This window comes from Peromyscus eremicus, chromosome 1 (genome assembly GCF_949786415.1).
Source record: "Peromyscus eremicus chromosome 1, PerEre_H2_v1, whole genome shotgun sequence".
Taxonomy (NCBI): Eukaryota; Metazoa; Chordata; class Mammalia; order Rodentia; family Cricetidae; genus Peromyscus; species Peromyscus eremicus.
In genome coordinates, this window is record NC_081416.1 from 180,898,303 (window position 1) to 180,925,093 (window position 26,791).

At 39.1% G+C, this 26,791-nt stretch overlaps 1 protein-coding gene across 1 annotated transcript in view; it reads right to left on the reverse strand.

The window, feature by feature from the left end:
* Positions 1–26,791, reverse strand: part of LOC131902658 (killer cell immunoglobulin-like receptor 3DL1) — a 47,394-nt gene that overhangs the window by 18,630 nt on the left and 1,973 nt on the right. The window contains exons 2-4 of the mRNA XM_059253676.1: positions 22,851–23,135; positions 21,034–21,339; positions 19,437–19,730 (exon numbers count right to left, since the gene is read on the reverse strand). Coding sequence (XP_059109659.1) covers positions 19,437–19,730; positions 21,034–21,339; positions 22,851–23,135 — 885 coding nt within the window. The remainder of the gene's footprint in view (positions 1–19,436; positions 19,731–21,033; positions 21,340–22,850; positions 23,136–26,791) is intronic.

A 26,791-nucleotide genomic window follows, 5' to 3' on the forward strand; every position in this document is an offset into this window, starting at 1 on the left:
TATGTCTGTTGATCCACTAGGTAGTTTTACAGCTGTGGTGCTTTCATTTGTATAACAGGCTTGTCATGTTCAGAGACCAGCCTCTCACTGTAATCCTTCCAATCTTCTAGCTCTTATGCTCTTTTCAAAGCCTTCTTTTGTGATGATCCCTGAAGCTTGAAAGGGGTTGCTGTAGATGTTCCAAGATGGCTGTTTGTCTCTATATAGTGTTTTAGGGCTCTTGGGCTAATGTGTCTGAGAAATGCCTGAATTTGTTCTTGGAAGACTTTAGATTACACCCTGCTGCTCCTGCTGGTTTTCTTTCTACTTCTAGTTGGTTCTCTCTTTTGCTTTCCTGTTACATGAACTTCTCACCCACCATCCTTAATTCATCACCCTTTTTATTCTCCTCTTCTTCTCTGTCACATCTGCCTCTACAAATCTCATGGATCATCATAAGAGATGGCATTGTTTCTCTCTCTCTCTCAGAGACACAAACACACAATATAACATATATATATGTGTGTGTGTGTGTCTCTGTGTGTGTGTGTGTGTAATAAAGAAATGCTATATTTTGTTAGCTAATGTAAAAATTAATAAAAATTAAAAATATACAAACAATTTTTAATTTTATTCGACATAATGGAATATGTGGTCTTTTATCTTTCTTAAACTTGCTCATTATGATAAACTATGATTTCCAGTTGATTTCATTTTCCCAAAATCTTTCTATTTAATTTTTCATGATGAATACATGTTAGGAAAACAAAATATTTGTGCCCAATGACCACTAGGGAAGCCAGGAAGGTCAACCATCCATGGTTGTCTTTTCAAAAAACAGATGTATAGCCTGATTTTTTTCCTTGAGAGCTGGGAATTAAAAGTGATCAATAGCCTGATGATCTCTGTTTTCTGAAGGGGCAGATCCTATGAATTGCCTATAAGCAGGTCTAGAAGTAGCTAAAAGTCTATATAACCACTGTTTTCTCTGAAAGGCCAGGCTATATCAAGCTCCCAAAATGAGGACTAGTGATGCTTAACAGTCTTCATATCCTTTACATTATCTGCACAGCCAGGTACTCCCTCAGGCTCCAAAAACCTGGAACAGAGTTGGTTAATAGCCCAATGACCACTAAGCTATTTGTGTGATAGAGAACACATAAGAGCCTTCCCTAGGCCCTTAAACTAATACAGGTAGCCTATCTCTACAGTCTATCTTTGGAACAAATTACATGTACATTGTTTTGACTTTTGATGTCATTGTACTTCCTTTTGCACTAGGGATTGTATTAAATCTGGATGCTTTTTTTCCCTTCAAATTGTACTGTTTTAATATGCTTAAAACAAACTGTTTGTTGTCAGACTCCAGGAGTTTGTACTAGTCAGGACAACTATGTCATGCTGAAATGTGCTTCCTTCTTGCCTTTCAATTTTTATTTCTCTGCCACCCATAGCATTTGTAAGGATCCCAACAGCTGACAACCAGTGTGAAGGGCTAAATCCTCAGTGAAAAATAGAACATTTTTGTATTGTAGCTTGAATCCTAATTGGTATTAAAATAAAGACTCGGAGCCAGATATCAGTGTAAATGCTGAAAGATCAGAGAGACAAAGGAATTAACCACATCACCTGTTATCTCATCAAATTCCCAGCTTGGAAAGGGAGTCAAACTCCTGTCTCCACCTCATCTTATCACTTCCTCTCTCTGCCCAGTCACATCACTTCCTGTTTCTTTCTCCCAAGTGCTAGGATTAAAGGTACGTGACACCACTGCCTGGCCTCTATGCTTAACTAATGCCTGGCTTTGCCCTCTGATTTGTAGGCAAGCTTTATTTGTTAGAGCACAAACAAAATATTATTGCATTTCTCCTTTGTGTCTAAATTTAAAAAAAGGAGTGTAAAACTAATATAAGAAAAACTATATACAATAAGTACATAACTATATACAATATACAGGCAATAAATACATCAACAATGTCTTATCCATAAACAGTTGACAAATTCAGAGAAAATACTCCATAATCTATCCTATCTTGGTGAGTCCAAAAGTTGTACCTAATTCATTTTCTGTCCTAATTTGCATTATCAAAATTAACTTTTAATGTCTCTCAATCCTATACTCTTTACATGACTTCGTGAGTTGATTTTCTGAATCTGTAACAAGGAAAACTATAACTATAGCTATAAAGTCTTCAACTCCCTCAGAGATCAGAGAAGGAAATAATATTACCTCAATATGCAGGGAGTGTAAGCAAGTGACTTCCAAAAATAGTGGGAAATGACAGAAACGGTAAGCTGCCTAGATAGTCATCCAAAGTTTATCTGTAATGTTGGGTCATCCACCTTTGGGCTCCAGGCCTAGACTATCTGACTGACTTTTCTGTGAAGCAGGATGTTCTGAAGCACTCTTCTTCTTAGACTTGGCAAAATTTTGGTAGCTGCTTTCTTTTGTGTCCTGTTTGTCCAATTTGGACAGCAAACTGTCAGCAGTTGAGGCAAGAGCACTCTTGTGCCCAGTGGCTGTCTTTTGCCACAAAGAAAGTAAACTCATGTGGGTTTTCTTCAGTGCCCATCATCTTCTCTGACATAGATTGGTGCTGCCAGGAGCAGACATGTCTCATTGTCATAAAAGAAACTACATTATGAAAACATCTTAAATGTCATATTCTGTAAATCTCTGAAGTGTTTGAAGAAAACCTCTCTATCTTATATATATCTCTGTTTGACCTTGCAAACATACCTTATATGACTACAAGTTTGATTGTTATGAATAACTACTAGCTTGCATTTCTTTATATCCTACTTAGTTGCTCATAATAATTTTCAAGATTTAGAAATTTGCATTACATTGTTAAATGAGTTATAAGTGTACAATGCTTGAACAATAGTGGACATGTTCTAACAAAAATAACCTTAAATTCTTATCAATATACAAAGATCCATATTAATGTAAATATTTAATGCTAGTAGTTGTTTTTTAAAATGAGATTAAATAACCTGCATTTTTATCTTATCACTTTTATATCACCCTTTTTTCTTTTCAGAGTTGACTACCCTGTTTAAACTATTTTTAAGTGACCTTGAAACACCTAACATTTTGATTTTTCTTTAAACCCCTGGAAATTACCTTTCCTATCTATGTATCATCATGGTTATGAGATTCAATAATCTACCATTTTATCCTGTCATAACAGTATCCTCCATTTTCTTTTCAAAACAAGGACCCTGAATCCGATCTCCTTTGTTTAGCTTTTGTCCTGAACATTACCAATAACAATTTGTAAACAACTACCCTAAACAATGACAAATATCCATAACCTATTGACAGACCAAAAACCACATACCCTAATTCTTGGGAATGTGGGGGTTGTGTTCTTAAGATTACTTCCTGCTGTCTGGATATGCCAGCATCATTAGTGGGTCCTGTAAAGTAATTGAGTTAATTTTCTGTAGCTAGAGTTTTCCTGCCTGGCCCACGGTCAGGGCAAATCTCTCTCACCCGCCAGTCCCACAGCCACTCAGACCCGACCAAGTAAACACAGAGACTTATATTGCTTACAAACTGTATGGCCGTGGCAGGCTTCTTGCTAACTGTTCTTACAGCTTAAATTAATCCATTTCTATTCATCTATACCTTGCCACGTGGCTTGTGGCTTACCGGTACTTTACATCTTCCTTGTCCTGATGGCGGCTGGCAGTGTCTCCTTCACCCAGCTTCCTGTTTCCCAGAATTCTTTTCCTTGTCCCGCCTATACTTCCTGCCTAGCCAATGGCCAATCAGTGATTTATTTACTGACCAATCAGCAACACACTTGACATACAGACCATCCCACAGCACTTCCCCTTTTCTTTTCTTAAAAAGGAAGGTTTTAACCTTTACATATCTCCAAAGTCAGCTTGGTATACTTGGGAATTTGGGCGTAGTTTCTCTTACTACTTCCTGCTGGAGGGGGGCGCTGTATCTTATGGGGATACAAAGAAAATTTTAGAATTATGGAATAGTCCATGAGGGTGTATTGTCTGAGCCAGTTGCCTTCAAACCATTCTGGATGTTGGATCATCTCAGCCATGGGGTCATCGGAGACCTTTCAGGGGGTCTTGGCTGGTCAAACTGGATGTATCTTAATCTGGAACAAATCCATAGCCTCTGGCTTTCTGTGGAAACAAAATCAGAGCCTCCTTTCCAAAGCAACATATCCTTACATCCAAATTTTGAAGTCAAGGTACCTTTAAAATATACATTTTGGCATAACTCAACAGCTTTTGTAATCAAATGTTTTTCTTTAGTTACAAATATCAAAGAGAACATAATCCAGATTCTCTGTGTGGTAGCCATCTTTACAACTGTAGCCTTCTAAGCCTGAAATGGCGCTGGCGCTATGGCTGCTGGCTCCGCCCACTTCAGCTTCCCAACATGGCGGTAGTACGTTTTCCGCCAGCTCTGGGAGCCATCAACTCTCAGAAATAGTGGGTCTATGCTTCTATCAAAGTAGCGTGTAGCCCATAAACCTCTTTTTTTTTTTGTACTAGCAAAGGCTAAATCCACCACACAGCTTAATGTGCCACTTGCAGAGGCCTCATTCCCGCCATACTGCAGGTCGAGCTTGCACGCCAGGAACCCGCCATAGTAGCTCAAACACGCAGGCTGCCGCTAGCTTGAAAGAGACAACTAGGAGCTGTTTTTAGCTCCGTTTTAGAATCTTTTTACTCAAGTTTTAGGTGGAAACTCTTGCCACTACGTTGGACGCCATTTGTAGCTAGAGTTTTCCTGCCTGGCCCACGGTCAGGGCAAATCTCTCTCACCCGCCAGTCCCACAGCCACTCAGACCCGACCAAGTAAACACAGAGACTTATATTGCTTACAAACTGTATGGCCGTGGCAGGCTTCTTGCTAACTGTTCTTACAGCTTAAATTAATCCATTTCTATTCATCTATACCTTGCCACATGGCTTGTGGCTTACCGGTACTTTACATCTTCCTTGTCCTGATGGCGGCTGGCAGTGTCTCCTTCACCCAGCTTCTTGTTTCCCAGAATTCTTTTCCTTGTCCCGCCTATACTTCCTGCCTAGCCAATGGCCAATCAGTGATTTATTTACTGACCAATCAGCAACACACTTGACATACAGACCATCCCACAGCAATTGTCAAGTCCTGGAAGAGCTAGCTGTATCATTTGATGTCCAGTCTTTTCATAATGGGAAAAAGCAGACTTATTAGTCCGTGAAGCTGGATTGTGTCAGCTCATTACCCTGAAATTGTCTTGAGTAGTTTGCAGTCCAAAGTCAACCTTTAGTTGATGTTTGTCAGCTTAGTGGCATTGTCATAGTCCTGCTGGAATCATTGCTGTGGGGCCACATCTTCCTTTTGGAGACTTCAGACTTAAATATTAGGTCATATTTAAACTTTTCCAGGTAGTTCTCTCTTCTTCTTTGGAAGCTTATTTGTCCAAAGGTCTTTAAATTCCTCAAGATGGTTCTTTTATTTTCCTGGAAAGACAAAAACAAAACTCTGCCTAAACACTAACATGGGGAGTTCCCTTTTGGCAAGTTATAGCTGATCAAATGAAAAGCATTTGTTAGTCCTATAAATTAGTTTAGATTGAATGGTCATGCTGTTTGATGAACTATCATCTCTGCTAATTAAGAGGATTCTCTTGGTCAAGTCTAATCTTTATCAGTTATTATTTATGTTTTTTCTTGAAATATTCATTTTATTTTTGAAAGCTATTCTATCATCAAGAGCAATGTGGTTTTTTACAATAGGCATTAGGTTCTTTAATTGCTGTGAGAAGGAGTTTCCTCCATGATGACAGGAAATGACTGAACACTGTTTGACATGGGGGCCTGTGAGAGGCACCACAAAGGATTTCTGAATGGTGAAGGGTTACCTTGGCTGTCCCTTGTTGATTTACATTCATTGGTCCAGTGTCTGCCTTTGCCACACCTTCTGCATAGTCCAGAAGGAAGGAGTCATCTGTTGAGATTGTTCTTAGAAAAAAACTTTATTGGTAGGAAAGCCCTGTTTGTAAACTATTTTTAATTGACCTTTCAACACCTAACATTTTGATTTTTCTTTAAACCTCTGGAAATGATCTTTTCTATCTAAGAATCATCATAGTTAAGAGTGGTTATGAGATTCAATATTTACTGTATCTCAGATTCATTCCTCCAAGGGTTTTGATCTTGCTTTTAATGGCGTATTTACCCTTTTGCATTATAAATTAACATTTTCAAAAGCCAAAGATTCAATTATTATTTTGGGCCCTGTATAACTTTAGTAAGTGACTCTCTTTCCTTTACTACTTCTTCAATTCTGTACCAAGCATTCAAAGCTGGTACATGGCATAAAGGCATGTTGTGGTCATCATATAGAGATTGCCTTTGTACATCAGCATAATATTCCTCTCTATGAAGTTGGTCTTGGGAGATTTCCATACCTCTAGTGCTACTTTGTTGTTCAATGGTCCTAACCTTATTCTTCCACCAGGTCCTCCATTGTAGTTGAGGACCAGGCTCCAAGAGTGGTGTAACCAAATCTTTCCAGTCTTGATGGATATAGTTTTATTAGAAGTTGACCATGATTTAACATCTGTTTCACATATGGTGAATGCATGTCATATGACAATATTACTTCTTTGAGTCTCCTCAAATATAACATTTACACAGAAACCCATTCATCTCTTATACAACCTTGGGGATAATTATCATTTGGCAGTTCCTGTGAAGTTACTGGATAAATTCAGGTTGGCTGTTTGTAAACTTTAGGCTGTTCCTCTCTAACCTTATAATGCAATGCTGAGATTGGTTCTCTCTTAAATTCCTCTGCCTGAGTCTGAATATCTCTATGATCTGTTTTAATAAGTTTTTCTAAAACTCATATCTTGGCACTCATATTAACCAACTTTTTTAGTGATAACACAGAAGTGATCAAACAAATAGTATTGCTAATTGACAATATGTAAATCTTCTCTAAACTAATTATCCTCTCACTTAATTGCTCCACTTTCAAACTGGCCAGCATATTATCATATATATAGTCCTAACTCCTTCTATTGTAATAGTGTTTCCACTTTTTAATGTGCTAAAATCTCTCTTTTTCAACTAATTCCCTTTTGAGAATTCCATATTTTCTTACAAAATCTGCCAGTGATGATGGTAAGACGTGAGGTTGACTTCTGCTATATAGAACAGGAGAAGCCTGAGCAGTTTTCAAGCTGCTGTGGGATGGTCTGTATGTCAAGTGTGTTGCTGATTGGTCAATAAATCAATCACTGATTGGCCAGTGGCCAGGCAGGAAGTATAGGCAGGACAAGGAGGAGAATAAAGCTGGGAAGTGGAAGGCTGAAAGAGAGACATTGCCAGCCGCCACGATGAGAAATAGCATGTGAAGATGCCGGTAAGCCACGAGCCACGTGGCAAGGTATAGATTTATAGAAATGGATTAATTTAAGCTGTAAGAAAAGTTAGCAAGAAGCCTGCCACGGCCATACAGTTTGTAAGCAATATAAGTCTCTGTGTTTACTTGGTCGGGTCTGAGAGGCTGTGGGACTGGCGGGTGAGAGAGATTTGTCCTGACTGTGGACCAGGCAGGAAAACTCTAGCTACAGCTACCTAGTGTGTCAGCAGCCTGAGGAGGGTGGCCAGGAAAAGACCACAACCCAAGGGAGAGAAGAAGCCAAAGAGTCAGCCATGTGCATGGAAGAATGTGCAAAAGTATCTAACTCCTGCGGGTTTTGGAGTTTGCTGCAGATAGGCTGCAACAGAAAAATCCCACCTCACTCAGGGGCTTGAGGAAAAGCAAAAAAAAAACCTTAGCCTCCATGGTAGTGACTCTGGCTGTATATAGCTCTGGTCTTTCTTGGCAGCTGCCAAGTCACAGGCAATCAGCTTTTTTGTGAATTGGTGTCCCACAAGTTGGAGCCAGATGTAGTCCAAATCCTAATGGGTCTTTACAATCAGACCTGAAGCCAGATATCTGGGTAAATGCTGAAAGATCAGAGACAAAGGAGCAAGCCACAGCCACCTCTTACCTCACCAAGTTCTCAGCCAAAAAAAAGGGGGGACACCTGTCTCTGCCCTGCCTTATCACTTCCTGTTTCCTCCAAACAAGTGCTGTGATTAAAGGTGTGTGCCCATTGTCTGGACTCTGTGGTTAACTAGTAACTAGCTTTACACTCTGATCTTCAGACAAGCTTTATTTGAACTGAAACTGAACAGCTCTTGTAAGGCAAATGACATTGGCAGCTTGCAGAATGGGAAAAGATCTTCACCAAACCCACATCTGACAGAGGGCTGATCTCCAAATTATTTAAAGAACTCAAGCAATGAGACATCAAAATACTAAGAATTTCTGATTAAAATGTGGGACACAAATCTAAACAGAGAATTCTCAACAGAAGAATCAGAAATTGCCAAAAGACATTTAAGGAGTTGCTCAACATCCTTAGTCATCAGGTAAATGCAGATCAAAATGACTCTGAGAGAATGGCTAAGATAAAAAATACTGGTGATAGGTCATGTTGGAAAGAATGTGGAGTAAGGGGAACACTTCTCCTTTGTTGGTGGGAGTGTAAACTTGTACAGCCCCTTTGGAAATCAATACAGAAGTTTCTCAGAATATTGGAAATCAATCTTTCTCAAGACCTAGTAATACCACTCCTGGGTATATGCCCAAATGATGCTCAATGATACCACAAGGACACTTGCTCAACTACATTCATAGGGTAGCATTGTTCATAATAGCCAAAACCTGGAAGCATCCTAGATTCCCCTCCATCAAAGAATAGATAAAGAAAATGTGGTACATTTAAAAACAATGAGATCATGAGATTTGCAAATGGATGGACCTCGAAAAAATCATTCTGAGTGAGGTATCCCAGATCCAGGAAGATAAACATGGCATATATTCACTGATAAGTGAATATTTGGAGTAAGTATAGGTTAAGGAACCTACAATCCACAGCCCCAGAGAGGCTAGATAACAAGGAGGGCCCAAAGAGGGATGCTTGGACATCCCTGGGAAGGCAAAATAAAAGAGATCTCCTGGGTAAACTGGGGGTGGGCAGGTGAGGACTGGAGAGATGGTAATTTGAAGGAGTGAGTTTGGTGGGCTGGGTGCTGGAGGCAGGAAGGAGGCAGGAGATAGGGGGAGTGTAATGAAAGAGATTTCATAATGGGGGGCCTTTTGGGGTTACAGAGAAACCTGGCCCCAGAGAAACCCCCAGGAATTCACAAAGATAACCACTGCTAAGACACTTTGTAGTAGAAGAGAGGATGAATGACCTGGTCATCTACTCTTAACTGTCATCAGAGATATTCTATCCAGTATCTGATGGAGGCAGATTTGTGATCCACAGTCAAGCAGTGGGGTGAACTCCAGGAAACTTGCTGAAGAAAAGGAGGAGGAATTGTTGGAGACAGAGGGGTCATGACTGGGAACCCACAGAGACAGCTGACGTGAGCTAGTGTGAGCTAATGGACTTTGGTCCACCAATTAAAGAACTTCCCTGGGACAGACCTAGGCTAACTGCATATGTGTGATAGTTGTGTAGCTCCAGATCTTTGTAAGGATCCTAGAAGTGAGTCAGGACCTGTCCCTGGTGCTTAGCAGGATATTGCGAATCCATTGCCCATGCTGGATTACCTTGCTGAGCCTTGATGAAAGGGGAGGAGCTTGGTCCTGCCTCAACTTGATGTGCCATGTTTTGTTCAAACCAGTTGGAGGCTAGCCCCTTTCTGAATGGATATGGAGGAGGAGTGGAAGTCAGGGCTAGATGGGAAGACACGGGAGACTGGGAGGAGAGTAGAAGGGGAAACTGCAGTTGGTAGGAAAATAAATTTAAAAAGTTATAACGATAAAATAAAATAAAATAAGATAAAATGATGGGGCTTCTTATCCCTTTGGTCATCATAGGAGTGTATGGAGCAGATCCCACTTCTTTCTATCTGCCTTGAACAAACTAACATCTGAGTCATAAACACATTTGTCTTCTGTTAAATATCTTAAATTTAAAACAGTTTTAGAAAAGATCACCTACTGTGACATGTCCTTATTACTAGTAAATAAATGGATGGATTGACCACTGATTTCTTATTTGATTTGGGTTATTGAAAACTACTAGTTATGGAAAACAAGTCCAGATATGAGTCACTAGTTGTTAGTATAGATTCACTCTTAATTTTAAGACCTGAATAAGTTTCAATATTTTGCCCAAAGTCCTTTGATAAAGAACTTCACTATAACAAAATCAAGTACTGTGAATATTTTCCCCACATCAATAATCATAGTTAGATTTTACGGTTCCAAAATGATAAATGTAAAACACGAGTCTCAGAAAATTACCCCGGAGCATACACCTAGAATCATCACACCTGGGAATCTAGCTTATATTCTCAAAACTTAGATAAGACTGGGTTGTACTGTTTTGGCTCCATCATGCTTTTGGCTCCATCACGCTCATGCTCTGCAATGTCCAGGAACAAGTCTGTCCCACTAGCCAACTCCCTAATAATCAAATGGAGACTTAACTAATTGTGAAACCTCAGCAGATAGCTTAATTTTGTTTCTAACTAGTTCTTATAGCTTAAATTTACCCATATTTTTAAATCTGCATTCTTTTAAGTGGCTTGGTTTTCCTTATTCTCTACTCCCTATCCTGCTTTCTCTCTGTCTAGATGGTGACTGTGCCCTTCTTCCCAGTTTTCCCTCAGTCTGGTTCTCCTGCCTAACCTATTCCTGCCTAGCTATTAGACACTTTGCTCTTTATTAAACCAGTGAGAGTACAAAAGATTATTTCACAGCAGTGATATGTAAGTTGGGATCATTTATCAACATCTCTTTATGCAATGGCACATTGGAAATTAAGTACTTACTAAGGCTTAGATGTGTGGTTCTAAGAGATGCATTAGTTGACTGACCCTCAAATCAGCATAATATAGGACAAGAAGATAATCTGTTGAATAGCTCAGCTTTTCTTTTTTATTTAACAAATACATTTTATCATATATCAAAACCAAGAAAATGCAAAAGAGAACATATGGGTAGTGTCCCAGTTGTTTATTTATTTATTTTTGTCAGTTTGAAACAAGATGTAGTCATTTGGGAAGGGGGCCTATCAATTGAGAAGATGCATCCACACAAATTGCCCAGAAGCAATCTGTTGGGAATTTTCTTGTTTCAAGGTTGATGTGGGAAGGCCTAGACCTCTGTGGGTAGTTTCACTTCTTGCCAGGTCATCACAAATTGCAGAGTAATGCAGGCTGACCAAGTCATGAAGATCATTCAAGTATGTGGTGAATCTTCATTGCATCTGCTTCAGTTCTTCCATCCATGTTCCTGCCTTGGCTTCCCTCAATGGATTGTGACCTGGGATATTTAAGATATGTTAGCCAAATAAACCCTTTACCTCGATTAGCTTTTGATCATGGGGTTTTATCACAGCAACAAAAAACATATTTAAGAGTGTTAGTGTATACAAAGGTTGTGTGAATCTTTCTGGTAAAACATGAACATACATCTCTTGATTCTAGCAGATAGGGCACCAATGACAGATCCAACAAATGATCCAGACAGGTCTATTTTATTGAACTAAGAAGGTTATTGTGATTACTTACAGAATCATGGTGTTATAGGTGTAGGCTCATTCAGAGATTCACCTCTCTGATCATTAATAAATTTTAAGAAAGCAAAGGCTTTTATTCACATACTGACACCATATATATACCTGGGACTTGGGGTTCCCAAAGGCAGCCTTAAGACACCTCAATCAGGGGATTTTAAAGGCAGAGTACCTAACATTACACTCTATCTTCAGGCAAACAGAAGGTCATCTGGTACCCAGCAAGCTTTAACTTACAGAAACATGCCAAGAAGTTTTGTTAAAGTTGTGCAAGATTAGGCAATTACAAAAATAAACCCTTATCAGGCTTTAACATTTCAAGTCTAATTTCACATTATAGTTTGATTTCTGTCCAATGAAAAAGTGAGAACCATAGCATTTTAAGTATAGGAAATCCACATTCAGATCCATATCAGAATAATGACAGATGACCCCAAAGTTAGAGACTTCTATCCTATGATTTCAGCAATTGTTTCACTGCATCCATTCATTTTTGCTTCCAAAAGAGCTGTGGTCTTTACAGAAGAATTCCTAATATCTTCCTTTGAGAACTCATAGGGTACCAACAATCTTTGATCTCAGCTTGTCATTTCATAACTCCCATGTACACACTGATATGCGTGGAGGCTTCCTTGGGCTGTGAGGAACTGGTCCTGATAAATTGCTGTTTGAAGTTTCACTGATCAAATAGTGTGTATGTCACATTCTGTATTTATTTTCCTTCATGGTCTTAGCAAGAGGCAAATATTGAGTGCTTTTGTATGCACATGTTCTTATGGAGTATGAGGGGATGTAAGACCCACCATGTATGAAAAAGTGTGAGTTCATGAGGACCTATCTTTTCCATGTTCTTTTCACTTCAGACCCTTGGTCATTGATGCTGCAATTTTAGAGGGGAGATGTAATTAATAACACCTAAGAAAGCACTTCTGAATGCTCATTTCAAATATCAATGTATTGAGAGATATGATCAAACCCAAGGTTTCTCTTCTTCCACACAGCAGAATCAGATGTTCTGCATCTTTATGTTCCAGCCCCATCTCATTCTTGCTCTATGTTACTAGATCTCTCTTTAGTGCTCTCTCTTTCATAAAATCTTCTTCTAGATATTAGTCTGCTTTGAATGTGAATATACAGTGATGAATTAGTCACTTGTCTAAGAGCTGAGGGAAAGAACAAGGGCTTAGCTGTTCTCTCTGTAAAGCCCCCCATCAGTGTCCATATCCTAGGCCAAGTAAATGAAGACCACACACCTGTACTCTTCCAGGCTCAATTTCTCATGCTACTCAGATGATACTCACTGCCTTCTTCTTGATATACATTCCTTTTTGCATGGTACCAAGAATGGATGAGGAAAATGAGGAAGAAAACCATCATGTAGAATGACAGTCTAGTCAGAATATGCAGGAGCCCATGATTATCTGATGGAACATATGAATGCAATAAATAAGATAACAATCATAGGATTTCTGTAATAGATTGCCTAACATTTATTGATAGATAGTTAACTAATACATTATTAATCTTTAGGACAAGATTCTTGATGAAGCAGCTACTATTCTCATTCTGCTAAATGCACACAGTATTAAACTGGCTCCTATGACTTTGCTTTGGATCCCTATATTAATGCATCTCTCAAACCTCAGCAGGAAAGTTATATTTGTAATATATTGTGATCAATACAGGTACCCACAATAGCCAAAGTGCAGAGCATAAAAGACTGGAATACTTGGCTCTAAATATGATATTTACATGACATCTAATTCTACAAAGTCTCAGGTTTAATTGTGAAAATTATGGGTCATAAATAACTGAATGAGGTTTATGATAACGAAGAAGAAATAGTATCTCCTGGGGAGAGGAAGGCAGTTGCATAGATGAATTCAAAAGCAGAGTGACAGCATGCACAAGATCAGTATATATGTGCAAGCTAGACCAAATCCTAGCATGCACTGAGGCTGTGGACATGAACTCCCACCATTAGTCAAGAGCTATAAGGAAATGATAGCTGTTGGGAGAGTCAGTTTCAAGAGAGTTGTGACAAGTAAGTTGACCATGCTCTACTGAGAGGTCACACATTCACGAATATATGGGCATCACAAATTGAACTTCATGGACAAAAAGATAACAGCTGGATTGGGTAGGTCCAGGAGGATTTGAGTAAGGGAGTGTGTTGTGGGATGTTCTGTATGGCAAATGTGTTGCTCTGATTGGTCAATAAATAAATCACTGATTGGTCAGTGGCTAGGCAGGAAGTATAGGCGGGACAAGGAGGAGAATAAAGCTGGGTAGTGGAAGGCTGCCTCAGAGAGACACTGCCACCCGCCATGATGAGAAACAGCATGTGGAGATGCCGGTAAGCCACGAGCTACATGGCAAGGTATAGATTAATAGAAATGGGTTAATTTAAGCTATAAGAACAGTTAGCAAGAAGCCTGCCAAGGCCATACAGTTTGTAAGCAATATAAGTCTCTGTGTTTACTTGGTTGGATCTGAGCGGCTGTGGGACTGGCGGGTGACAAAGATTTGTCCTGACTGTGGGCAGGCAGGAAAACTCTAGCTACAAATGGCATCCAACGTGGTGGCGAGTTTCCACCTAAAACCTGAGAAAAGATTCTAAAACGGAGCTAAAAACAGCTTCCTAATTGTCTCTCTCAAATGAGCAGCAGCTGCCAGTTTGAGCTACTGGCAGGTTCCTAGTGTGCACGCTTGACCTGCAGTATTGCGGGAATGAGGCCTCTGCAAGTGGCACATTAAGCTGTGTGGTGGATTTAGCCTTTGCTAGTAAAAAACAAAAAAAGAGTTTTCTGGGCTGCACGCTGCTTGGATAAAAGCATAGAGACCCATGATAGCTCCCAGAGCTGGTGGTAAACATATCACCACCATATTGGGAAGCTGAGGTGGGCAGAGCCAGCAGCCACAGCTGCTGCAGTTTAAAGCAATAGATTCACAATAAGACAGATTCAGATGTAATAGTTTACAATGTGTGTAAAATATACATAGGCTTGAAAGAAAAAAAAGGTGATATATACAGTTATATAAACAAATTCATAGTTTTAAAAAATAAAGTCTTTAAAGAGACAGTAAAATTAATACAAAAAATAAGCCATGTGAAGATGAATATTTCACAGAGAATATGGATTGTGTTGTCTTTGGGATTTTTAACTGCAGAAAAACATTTGATTGTAAAAGCTGTTGAGTTAAGCCAAAATGTATATTTTAAAGGTACCTTGACTTCAAAATTTGGATATAAGGATATGCTGCCTTGGAAAAGAGTCTCTGCTTTTGTTCCCACAGAAAGCCAGAGGCTATGGATTTGTTCCAGATTAAGATACATCAGGTTTGACCAGCCAAGACACCCTGAAAGGTCTCCGATGACACCATGGCCCAGATAATCCAACATCCAGAATGGTTTGAAGGCAACTGGCTCAGATGACACACCCTCATGGACTATTCCATAATCCTAAATTTTTCTTTGTGTCCCCATAAGATACAGCACCCCCATCCAGCAGGAAGTAGTAAGAGAAGCTACCCCCAAATTCCCAAATTATATGTAATTTTACTTTGTTAATGTTAGAACCTTCCTTTTTGAAAAAAAAAGGGGGAAGTGCTATGGGATGATCTGTATGGCAAATGTGTTGCTCTGATTGGTCAATAAATAAATCACTGATTGGTCAGTGGCTAGGTAGGAAGTATAGGCGGGACAAGGAGGAGAATAAAGCTGGGAAGTGGAAGGCTGAGTCAGAGAGATACTGCCACCTGCCATGTTGAGAAACAGCATGTGAAGATGCTGGTAAGCCACGAGCCACATGACAAGGTATAGATTAATAGAAATGGGTTAATTTAAGCTATAAGAACAGTTAGCAAGAAGCCTGCAATGGCCATACAGTTTGTAAGCAATATAAGCCTCTGTGTTTACTTGGTTGGATCTGAGCGGCTGTGGGACTGGCGGGTGACAAAGATTTGTCCTGACTGTGGGCAGGCAAGAAAACTCTAGCTACAGGGGTGTATAGGATTAAAGCCCTTTGGTTGAAATTCTCAAAAAACTAATGCAAATGAAGTAATAAGAAATATGAATCTAGATGGTATATGTCATATAACTATATGTTCTACATTTTCTCAAATGAAATTCTAAGAGTAAATATAACATGTGCTCTATATGGTGTGAATGGAGGTAAGGATGAACATTCCAGAATAACCTGGGCTCTGTTACTTCCTACACTACAAATACCATATAGTTTAGCTGTATGTTCCTATGGCTTCAGAGTACAAAATCCTGGATGGGCAGTCTTTCATCTTCCATGCAGAACTATGCAGAAGAAAGGTATTTATACAGTGCCACTGCCATTCTGCATCATTCCTTAACCTTTGCAAACTCGAATACCTTGAAACCTCAACTTTTATATCTTATAGTTTGCTTGTAAGTAATTCTATTTCATGTGACTTGTACATAAGTTTTTGCATATTGTCAGCCTTATGCCACTGACAGAAAAAATGGCAGGATATAATGTAAAGGTCATGTGTTCAGTGTTTTAACCTGAGATTCATACCAGTGTTCAGTTAATCTCCTATAAAATTAATATATCTACAACCTCTCTGAACCAAACATTAACTTCATCCAAAGGGAAAAAGTGAAGTCAATGCCATTCCATCACAGATAGTATTTCTATAATTAGTAATGTTCCACTTGTCTCCTACCTTTTTCAGGCCTGATCATCCCCTCTTCTGAACTAATAGAGTAGAAATATCTCCTAACTGTTATTTGGAAGAGAGTCAAATTTCCCCTTCTATTCACTTACAGAGGTCTCAGGTGAATACATTAGTTATTGAGAGCCTCCATGGATCCCATGCTGTCCCTGAATAACTTCTGATATTGAAGAGTTTGAGAATCAGACAAGAGAGATGACTAGGCAAACATTACAGAGCTGTGAGTCAGCTGACACAGCACATGACCCAAGGTACTTGTTTACCTATAGTTGTAAATAAAGAAGAGGAATAATTTACTCACAGAGAGAGAGAGAGAGAGAGAGGTCAATGATGCTGTCTGTCTTCCTCTTATGGAAAGTCCTTTCACATTGGTCAGTGACCAGCACCTACTTTACCCTTTAGTACTGAGTGTCAGTGTTATAGGATGCCTTTATATGGTTTGCTTAGAGGATGGCATTCTGTCCTTGGATTTCAAGTTGTGATGAGACAATAGGAATACTGTGGAGAGATCTATGTGATAGAGTTGTCAGGGGGCTGCTCCATCTCTGCTCTACCTAACTAATCCCAACCTCATCCATTATGAGTCTTTCTTGGCTACTTTCTATATCTGTGTGTACATAAGATGTCCTGGTGTGTCTGGCCAAGCAAGGTCAGGACTATTTGGGATGCTCCCTGTCTATTATTATGTAATCTGATACCCTTACTCAAACTTCATCTGTTTTTATTTTAAAAGTTTTTAATCCATATATAATTATATCCCTTCGCTCTCCCTTTCATGTCTCCAGCACTTTCCAGGTATCCTTCTTCCAAACTTCCCATACCACCCCCACTCTTAAGGTGATATTCTCTTTTTCTTTGATTATTATTTTGTTAGTGTTGTATGTGTTTATATATTGATATATATTGTAATGTTTTTTATATATATAGCTTGATGAGTATAGTGTTTTAATACATACCACATATGTATATATATATGGAATACACACATATGTACATCTATACATATACATGAATAACTACAGGAAAGTGTCTCTGGACACAGTAGGGCAGACACATATATGAACTTCACAAGAGGTTGTGACTGCATTCCCAAGACCTGTGCATGCTCAAGCTAGAAAAAAATCCTAGCATGGAGACTGGAGGTGAACATGAAGTCCCACCCCTAGCCAAGGTACTATAGACAATTGATAACTATTCAGAGGAGAGTCAGTTTTAGGAGTGTTGTTACTAGTAAATTGACTAAGGCCCAGCAGAACGCACAGATCCAAGAATATATTTACATAATGCCATTGGCAGAAAACTGCAGGACCCTATGTGTAAATCACGTGTTCAGTTTCTCTGTCTGAGATTGACACCAGTGCTCAGTTAAGCTGCTTTGCAACTTCTACTTCTACAACACCTTGAACTAGACATTTAATTCTCTTGTCAGGAAAAAGTGAATTCATGACTATTCTGTCAGAAGTAGTATTTTTATATAAAATCCTCCCTTCTGCTTACTTGCTTCCTTCTTCAGTCTCCATCACCTTCTCCCCAGGAGGAACAGACTTAGAATGAACACTTCATTGATCCTGAGAAGGGAGTAAAATTACTCTCTTTCGCACTCACAGAATGTCTCAGGTACAGAAATTAGAGATGAATAGGCCTTATATTTCCCTAGCTGCACCTAAACAACTTCTAATGTTGCAGGGTTCAAGAATCAAAGAGCAGAGATGATGATGATAAGGTTACTGAGCCAAGGTGGAACTGAGACAAAACAATGAGCCAAGGAGATTTTGGTCCCTAAGTTTCCACAGTAGAGAAGAGCGATCAATTACTTACTAGTTTTGGAATCTGGTTCTGTACAGGAAGTGCAATTTCTTGAGGAGATTACCAGAGAAAGGGACAGGAGAGGGAGAAAGGTCATCAAGAGCCTGTCTGCCTTCATCTATGGAGTGTTTTTTGAGTTTGGACAGTGACCAGTACCTACTAAACCCCTTAATGTTGAACCTTTAGAGTCATAGGGTACCATTATGTGGTTTGCCTACAGGTGTAGACTCTCTCTTTGGATTTTAAGTTGTTATGATTCAAGAAGAATGTGTAGTGGCATTCTTGCTGAGCTCCTGGCTTGGCTCCAGAGAGCAGCACCTAGCCCCAATCCTTCCTTTGTTTAGCCACACCTTTTGTTTCTCTTACCTTTTGTTTCCCTTATCACCCTATGTGAATCTTGTTTGAGAGTCAAGGATCAGAGAGTCCCCCAAGGACCAAAGGCCTATGCAAAACTTGTTCCAGGAAACCTGGAAAACCGAGGTACCTGATAATTCAAGTATTTTGCACCTGGCATTTGGTCTCTGGGAGCTCCTTTTGTGTTGCTTTGAAGGTATGGAAATTAACTATCTAAACTGGAAAAAGGAGTAAATAAATTTGCCCTAGGTGAAGGGAAGAGTGCTTCAGTCCTTTGAGGCTAGACCCCCCTTCAGCCATGATAGGCTAGATTAATTCATGAGATGCCTCTGTGTCTTCATTACATGGACCCACATGAACCCACACACTCATGTAGGGACCACACAGCTACAAGAATGCTATGGGGACATCTGTGTGATTGAGAGTTCAGGTGGGCTTCACCATTTCTGCTCTTCCCAAACTGATTTGAACCTCAACTCTAATGAGTCCGTCCTGACCTGTTTCATTATCTGCCTGGACACACAGATTTCTCAGTTTGGGTGCAGTCATATAAGGAGTGTTTGGGAGGCTACCTGTCTATCATTTTGTAATCTGATACCATGTCTCAAGTTCCATGTCTCTTATAAAAGGTTTTCAACTGAAATATAAGTGTATTCCTTTCTTCCTCTCTTTCCTGTTTCTAGCCCCTTCCATTTACCCATTTACCAAGCTTTTGCATATCCCCACAGCACTTTTACGCTGATATCCTCTTTTTTTCTGATAATTATTGGTATATATATATCTACAGATATGCATATTTACATATATATGTATGTATATGTGTCATGTAAGTCATATATGCATACACAGATATACATATTTATATACATATATACACACATATATACATATAAGTATATAAATATCTTACACACACATGGTTTTAGTATTTCATTAGTCACAAGATATGAGATCTATATGAGGCTTTCTTACCTGTGACAGGAAAGTACCATGGGTCACTTGGGGATGACCACACATGGGAAGAGTTACTGAAAGAGCCATAGCATCTATAGTTCCCTGTCTGAATTACAGGACCAAGAAGGAAGTTGGCCTGGAATGTCCCATTGTGGCTCTTCACTGTAGGCAGCCCATGTCCCTGAGACATCCCTTCTCTGGACAGATGGAACATGTCAAACTGATGGTCAGAGATGCAGGACAAGGTCACATTCTCTCCTGACATCACCACAGGGCTCATCAGGGCTGACAGAGAAGGTTTCTTGTATAAACCTGGAAGAAAAGAGCCAGAGACAGTTAGAGGGAGAGTTTCTTACTAGTGTTCATTCACTGCTCAGTGTTTCCTCTCTGACTCCATTTCTGTGATCTTCCTGCCTCTCACCATCTCCCTCTCTCAATTTCTCCACTTCTCCTTTCTTTCTCTCCTTCTCTCTCTTCCTTTCTATGTTATCATATTTACTCTATGACTTCTCTCCTTACTCAAACATTTTATGAGAGTTTTTGCTTTTTACATTTTCTGCCTCTGTTTTCATTGGTTCATTCAATCGGTGTTTTAACATATGTTTTTATAACATAATAAATTTTATCTAGTAATTGACAAAATTATGAAATATTCATGTGCATACATAATATATATTTTATACTTGGTTTAAAATATTTCTTAATTTTTGAAATTGAAATAGAGTTACATCATTTTGTGTATTTAAATTGTTTTAAAAATTGTTACATATATATTTATATATGTATAATATAAATCATATTAATGCTATTATTCTCAATTGTCCCTCAACTTCCACTAATTAATCTCACTTCAAAGTACAGAATAATCCATAAATATCTATATTTCTCTTGAACAGTGACCATGGTGATCTTCCCTCTCTTGTTCCTCTCAGTGTGTGCACTGCTCAAGTGTGATCTATTGTCTGCCTCCCAAGCATTTGGTTTAGAATTTGTTTTTGAGTTCTACCTCTATAAGAATTCTACCAAGAAAGCCAGATATATCATGTGTCTGACAAGCTCTGTCTTGACATATTTAACATCTGCTATAATTTTTCCATCTCTATTTTCAAAGTTTCCATTCAGGCTTCTGTCTTTTTGTAGTTTCTCTCTTAGCACACATTCCATGTTTACTAATTCCCAGCAAATCCTGGGTTCCATCTGTGTGAAGGTATAAGGATTCATTAAGAACCAGCCCAACTAAGTATTTGGACTCAGGTCATACATATTATATGTCTTGTTCTCTTGGTAGACTTCTTGTAGAGGTAGAAGTCAAAAAATTTCTGAATGTTAATAAAAGTCTTCATTCTCTGGTTCATATCATGCTCACCCAATCGCCATTTTCTGTTTATCTCTACTTATGACTCCTTTGCACCTCTTTGTATCTGTGCTTTATGTTACAACCAATGGTCTGTTCTTGTGTATTTCTTTTCATTGTCTATGTCAGTAAAATACCCAACAAGGTTGGCTTCATGTAAATTTCCCACACTCATTTTCCTTGTGACCTCCCACAGTTTTTAGTGTATAGAATATATTTCTGTATCACAAAGAGAATGATGAGCAGGCAACACTCTCTTACCTGTGATCTTTATGTCAATGGGGTCACTGGACTCAGACCACTCATATGGGGAGTGATTGTAAGAACCATAGCATGTGTACGTCCCAGCATCATCAGGTGTCACAGGACCTATTTTGAAGTTGGCCTGGGACCTCCCAAGATGATTTTCAGCAGAAAGCTGCAAAGAGTCCTTGATTATTCCTTTTGTGTGAGAAGTCAAAGTGAAAGATTCAAACATAATCTCTGAATGACATTCCAGTGTCACCTTCTCTCCTAAATTCACCAGGGGATATTGTAAGGCCAAGAAGAAAGGCTTCCTGTAGATTCCTATAAATAAAGAAATTGTATGAACCTGATCAAAATCTCTGTGTCCTTGAAGACCTGTGGTTCTCCCACAATTGATCTGTTCTTCCTGTTAGTGATCCTGTTTTTTGTCTATTTCAACTCTGGACAGAGAATCCTCCATTGTTGTGTCCATTTTCCACGTGTTTGACTCTAGAATTAGCACAATATTATCCCATTTGCTTGTTGTGAGAATGTGTCTTTTGAATCCTATTTCCATAGACCCTATTGTTGTAGTGGGAAAGTTTTCCTGGTCTTGCCTGGCTCCTGTGGCACCAAAGTCCCGCAGCCACTCAGACCCAAGTAAACACACAGAGGCTTATATTAATTAAAACTGCTGGCCATTAACTGAGGCTAACTACTTACTAGTTTTCACACTTAAACTCAGCCCATTTCTGTTAATCTATATGTTGCCATATGTTCTGTGGCTTTACCTGTGTGCCATTCCATGCTGCTTCCTGGATGGAGGGATGGCGTCTTCTGACTCAGGCTTCCTCTTCCCAGAATTCTCTTTGTTTTTCCTTCCTATACGTTCTGTCTGGCTACTGGCCAATCAGCATTTTATTAAACTAGTGTACAAAAGCACTATCCCACAGCATATTGTCCTTTTCTAAAATTGGGGAATGCAGGAAACATGTCAAGCTTCAAATCAGGCTGCTATATGTGTCCTTTTTATGCAACTTTGGATAAAGTATAATCCTTGGCAGGATAAAGTAATTGGTATTGAACATCGTGATCAGGGAAACATTTCAGCCCTCTCTGTGGTTCAAACCTCTGTAAGGCATTCCTGATCCAGAATCATGAACATTGTTTCCTTTCAACATGTTGATGAGTTAGCATCTTGACTTACTGCTCTCAGAGCATCCCTTCCATGCTACTTAATTGACATGAGTTCCTATATTATTTTCCAAATGCTAACATAACAAATACCACAAATTTGATTCTCACAAAGAGTACAAGTATTGTGGTGATAAGAATTCTGAAAAGCTTAAATGGCATAAATCAATTATCTTTAGGGATAGTAACTACTGATCCCTAGGAAAGTATCCACTTTTTTTTTTGCCTTCCAGCCACTAGAGCCTCATGCGTTCCTTGGCACTTGGACCCTTCCCTCATGTTCAGAGTTTGTGACAGGGTGTCTCCCTCATGATGATTTGTTTTGCCTACAACTGAGTTTTTCCTGATTTTGTTATATCAACCCTTGTAGTTCTACAGATCCAGGACAATTCAGGATATTCTAGCATCCTGATGTCAACTTGTTAAGATTTGAGTTCCATCTTCCAGCCCAAATTTTCCTTGACTTACTTAACACACCGGAAGCTTTAGGGACTAGAAAAATGCATATCCTTATGTATCATATTGTGCCCAGAACATTATATATTTCTCTATGTTGAATATTCCTTATAAATCCAAGCCTCTGACTAATACTCTTTCAGACAATTACAAGGTTTGGAGATTTTGGAGAATGAAAAAATACAATAAATGTCATCTCTGACCTGAAATTATGATCTTCAGAGGGTCACTGTGTGCTGAAGTTTCATCAGGGGATTGATAATTAAAACCATAGCATCTGTATGTTCCTGCATATGCTGGTGTCACAGGACCCAAGACAAGTTTCCTCTGAAATATTCTTCCATGGATCTGAGGAATAGGATTACCATGTTCTTTGTACAACTTGAATATGTAATAGTCATTATGATAGTAACATTCAAATTCCACACTATGTCCCTGAGGAACAACATGGCTTGGCCAGGCAGAGAGTGAAGGCTTGTCATGACCACCTGCAGAAAGATGCACAGAATAAAAAATGTAATGATGCTCTGTAGTGGGTAGCCATTCCAGCTTTGATCTGGAAGTTCCAACCCCATTGAGACTTCAGCAACTGTCACGCCTACAAGGCGGGGCCAAAAGAGGTGCCTGGAGACCTGAGATCTGGATGGGCCAGTGCACTCTCTGTTCCAGGACGCTGGACAGTGGAGGTGGGCCAAGCAGAGCTCCAGAGAACACCGCTGGACTGAGATACACCTTCCCCAGACCCCGCGACCTACCTATCCCTTAATTTGTAAGTTATGCCATTAAATAAATCTCCTTTTAACTACGTGGAATGGCCTTAATAATTTCACCAATAATGCTCCTTCATTGCTGTGGTGATATTGTCTTCCCCAAAATATTGTACAGAGAACAGAACAGCCACTAGAGATAAAGGCCAGAAAATGGTGGCACACATGCCTTTATTCCTATCACTTGGGAGGTGAAGATCCATCTGTATCTCTGTGAGTTCAAAGCCACACTGGAAACAGCCAGGCATGGTAACTCATGCCTTTAATCCCAGGAAGTGAGGGCAGAAAGCAGAAAGGTATATAAGGCGTGAGCACCAGGAACTAGGCTGCTTAAGCTTTTAGGCTTTGAGCAACACTTTAGCTGAGATTCATTCTGGATAAGAACTGAAAAGCTTCCAGTCTGAGGAAACAGGGTCAGCTGAGGAATTAGCAAGGTGAGGTGGCTGTGGCTTGTTGCTTCTCTGATCTTCCAGCATTCACCCCAATACCTGGCTCCCCAGGTTTGTTTTTATTAGCAAGACCCTTTAAGATTCCTGCTACACATCCCTGAGAGCTGAGCTTCCAATTTTCATTTCCTTTTGGGTCTTCTGTATAACATTTTTCTCTGAATTGAAATATCCCTGTTTCAATGTGAGAGGTTGAGGGGCTCAGGATAATCAGAAAATAAACAAACATCATATGCACTGGGAAGCTGAGGCATCCAGGATTCATGAGTAGCCCTTCCATCTCTATAGAAAGAGTAAGCTACTTGGCCAGCTGAGCTCTAGGAGGAGATTTCTAAGACCTGTTGAGTAGCCTCCAAGTTATGCACAGAGTTCCAGAGCTTTGGCTGTCATGATAAGCACTCATATAGAGATGTGCTTTCAGTACTGTTTTGAGTTATCACTTGCTTCTGTAAGTAACCCCTAAACTACACTCACAGAGGAGGCACAAAAAAAAAGGAAAAAAAAATTCTGCAGGGAACCATGACCACGCCTATCAGCAGCTTTGAAATCTTCAAAATGATGATTCCACATGGACTATGATAATGCCATTAAGCTGATTAACACCACTGAACAATCTGCTTTGGACTAAAAACTACTCAGGACAATTTTGAGATGTCTAGGTGAGATGATCCAGATTCACAGACTAGTCGAGCAAGGACTTAAGCCTGCATTTTCCTATTATGCAAAGACTGGACAAATGATACAGGACTTGATAATTAACCCCAAAATTTTCTTTTCAGGATCCCCTAAAGATATTTTTGCAGCAAGAAAGCAGGAAGTAATTTTAAGAAAATGACACCCACATTCCCAAGAGGTGGGGTGGGTAGTTTTTGGTTATTTAGGTTATGGATAGTGTCATTGTTTATGATGGTTGGTTACAAGTTGTTAATTGTTAATGTTCAGGAAAAAAGCTAAACAAGGAGATTAGATTCATAGGTTTTTATTTAAAAAAAGGAAAAGAGAAAAGAGGATATAGATATGAGGTAGATCATTGAATCTACTGTTAAAAATATAGAAATAATAGAATAAAAGTTTGGTTATTGAATATACTCTAAAAGGAAAGAGAAGATAGAGAAATTATAACATAAAAGGTAGATTTTTAAATCTACTCAGAAAAGAAAAAAGAAAGAATATGGATATGATAAAAAGGTAGATTATTGCATCTACTTTTAAAAAGGAAATACTTGTTTTCAATATTTTACATTGAATTGGATTTTTGTATATTATATACAAATTTTGTATTGGACTCACCAAAATAGGGTACATTTTCATTATCTCATCAGCTGAAGAACATTCAGGTTGTTCCCTTGTCCTAGCTATTGAGAACAGAGCAGCAAAGAACATGACTGAACAAGCATCCATGGGATAGGATGTCAGGTTCTTTGGATATATGCTGAAGGGTGGACATGATGAACATATAGTACTCATGTATGAAAGTCTTAAAAATATTAAATTTACAGAGAAAATCATCTTTTATTAAAGATAAAAGATGTGATCTAACTATGAAAACAACTCTAGGTTGAAATTATTATGAATTTTTTAAATGATTCATTAAACAACATAAAAACTTCGAAAACCACCCCCACAAAGAATACACCTACTGAATTGGAAAATTTTATGGACCAGCTTGATGTATATGTAGGTAACGGCTATTGCTACCAAGCCTGATTCTGAAGATCATTGCTGGGACCCAAATGGGGAGAGGAAAAAACTGATCCCAGTAGATATTTCTCTGACCTCCACACTTTTAAAATAGTATACACACACACACAGACACACACACACACACAGACAAACACACACACACACACACACACACATACATCAAATGAATGTAAACTTTAAAAAGTTAAGAGAGCATTTGAATAGTTTACTTGATGATAAAATAGGAGAATGAGTAAGCATAGACTGGACACTTTATAATTAGAGATAAATATAGAAATTGAATAAAATACAATTAAAAGAATGACCAGATAATTTTGAAACTATCCTAATACCAAATTATAAGTCACAAAGATTATAAGTCATAAAAATTCAAGAAAGTGTAAAGGAACATTGAGGTTTATATGGGAGGATGGTGGTAGCACCTAAAATTAGTTTAGGGAGTGGGTTGAATATTATTAAAAGTATGGTATGATCCATCCATTTGCCTGCAAACCTCATGATGTCATTGTTTTTCTCTGCTGAGTAGTATTCCATTGTGTATATGTGCCACATTTTATTTATCCATTCTTCAGTTGAAGGGCATCTAGGTTGTTTCCATGTTCTGGCTATTACAAACAATGCTGATATAAACATAGCTGAACAAGTGCCCTTGTGGTATGATTGAGCATTCCTTGGGTATATGCCCAAGAGTGGTATAGCTGGATCTTGGGGGAGATTGATTCCCAATTTTCTAAGAAAGCACCATATTGATTTCCAAAGTGGATGTACAAGCTTGCATTCCCACCAACAGTGGAGGAGAGATCCCTTGCTCCACATCCTCTCCAGTATAAGCTGTCTTCAGTGTTTTTGATCTTAGCCATTCTGACATGCATAAGGTGGTATCTCAGAGTCATTTTGATTTGCATTTCCCTGATGATTAGGGATGTTGAGCAATTCCTTAAATAGATGGATCTAGAAAAAATCATCCTGAGTGAGGTAACCCAGACTCAGAAGGACAAACATGGTATGTACTCACTCATAGGAGGATACTAGATGTAAAACAAAGATGACTAGACTGCTACTCACAACTCCAGGGAGGCTACCTAGAAAACAGGACCCCAAGAAAGACACAAGGATCACCCAATGACAGAGAAATGGATGAGATCTACATGAACAACATGGACGTGAGTGGGGGTAATGAAGGGCAAGGGTCGAGGGAAAAAGAGCTTAGGGGTGCGGGAGATCCCA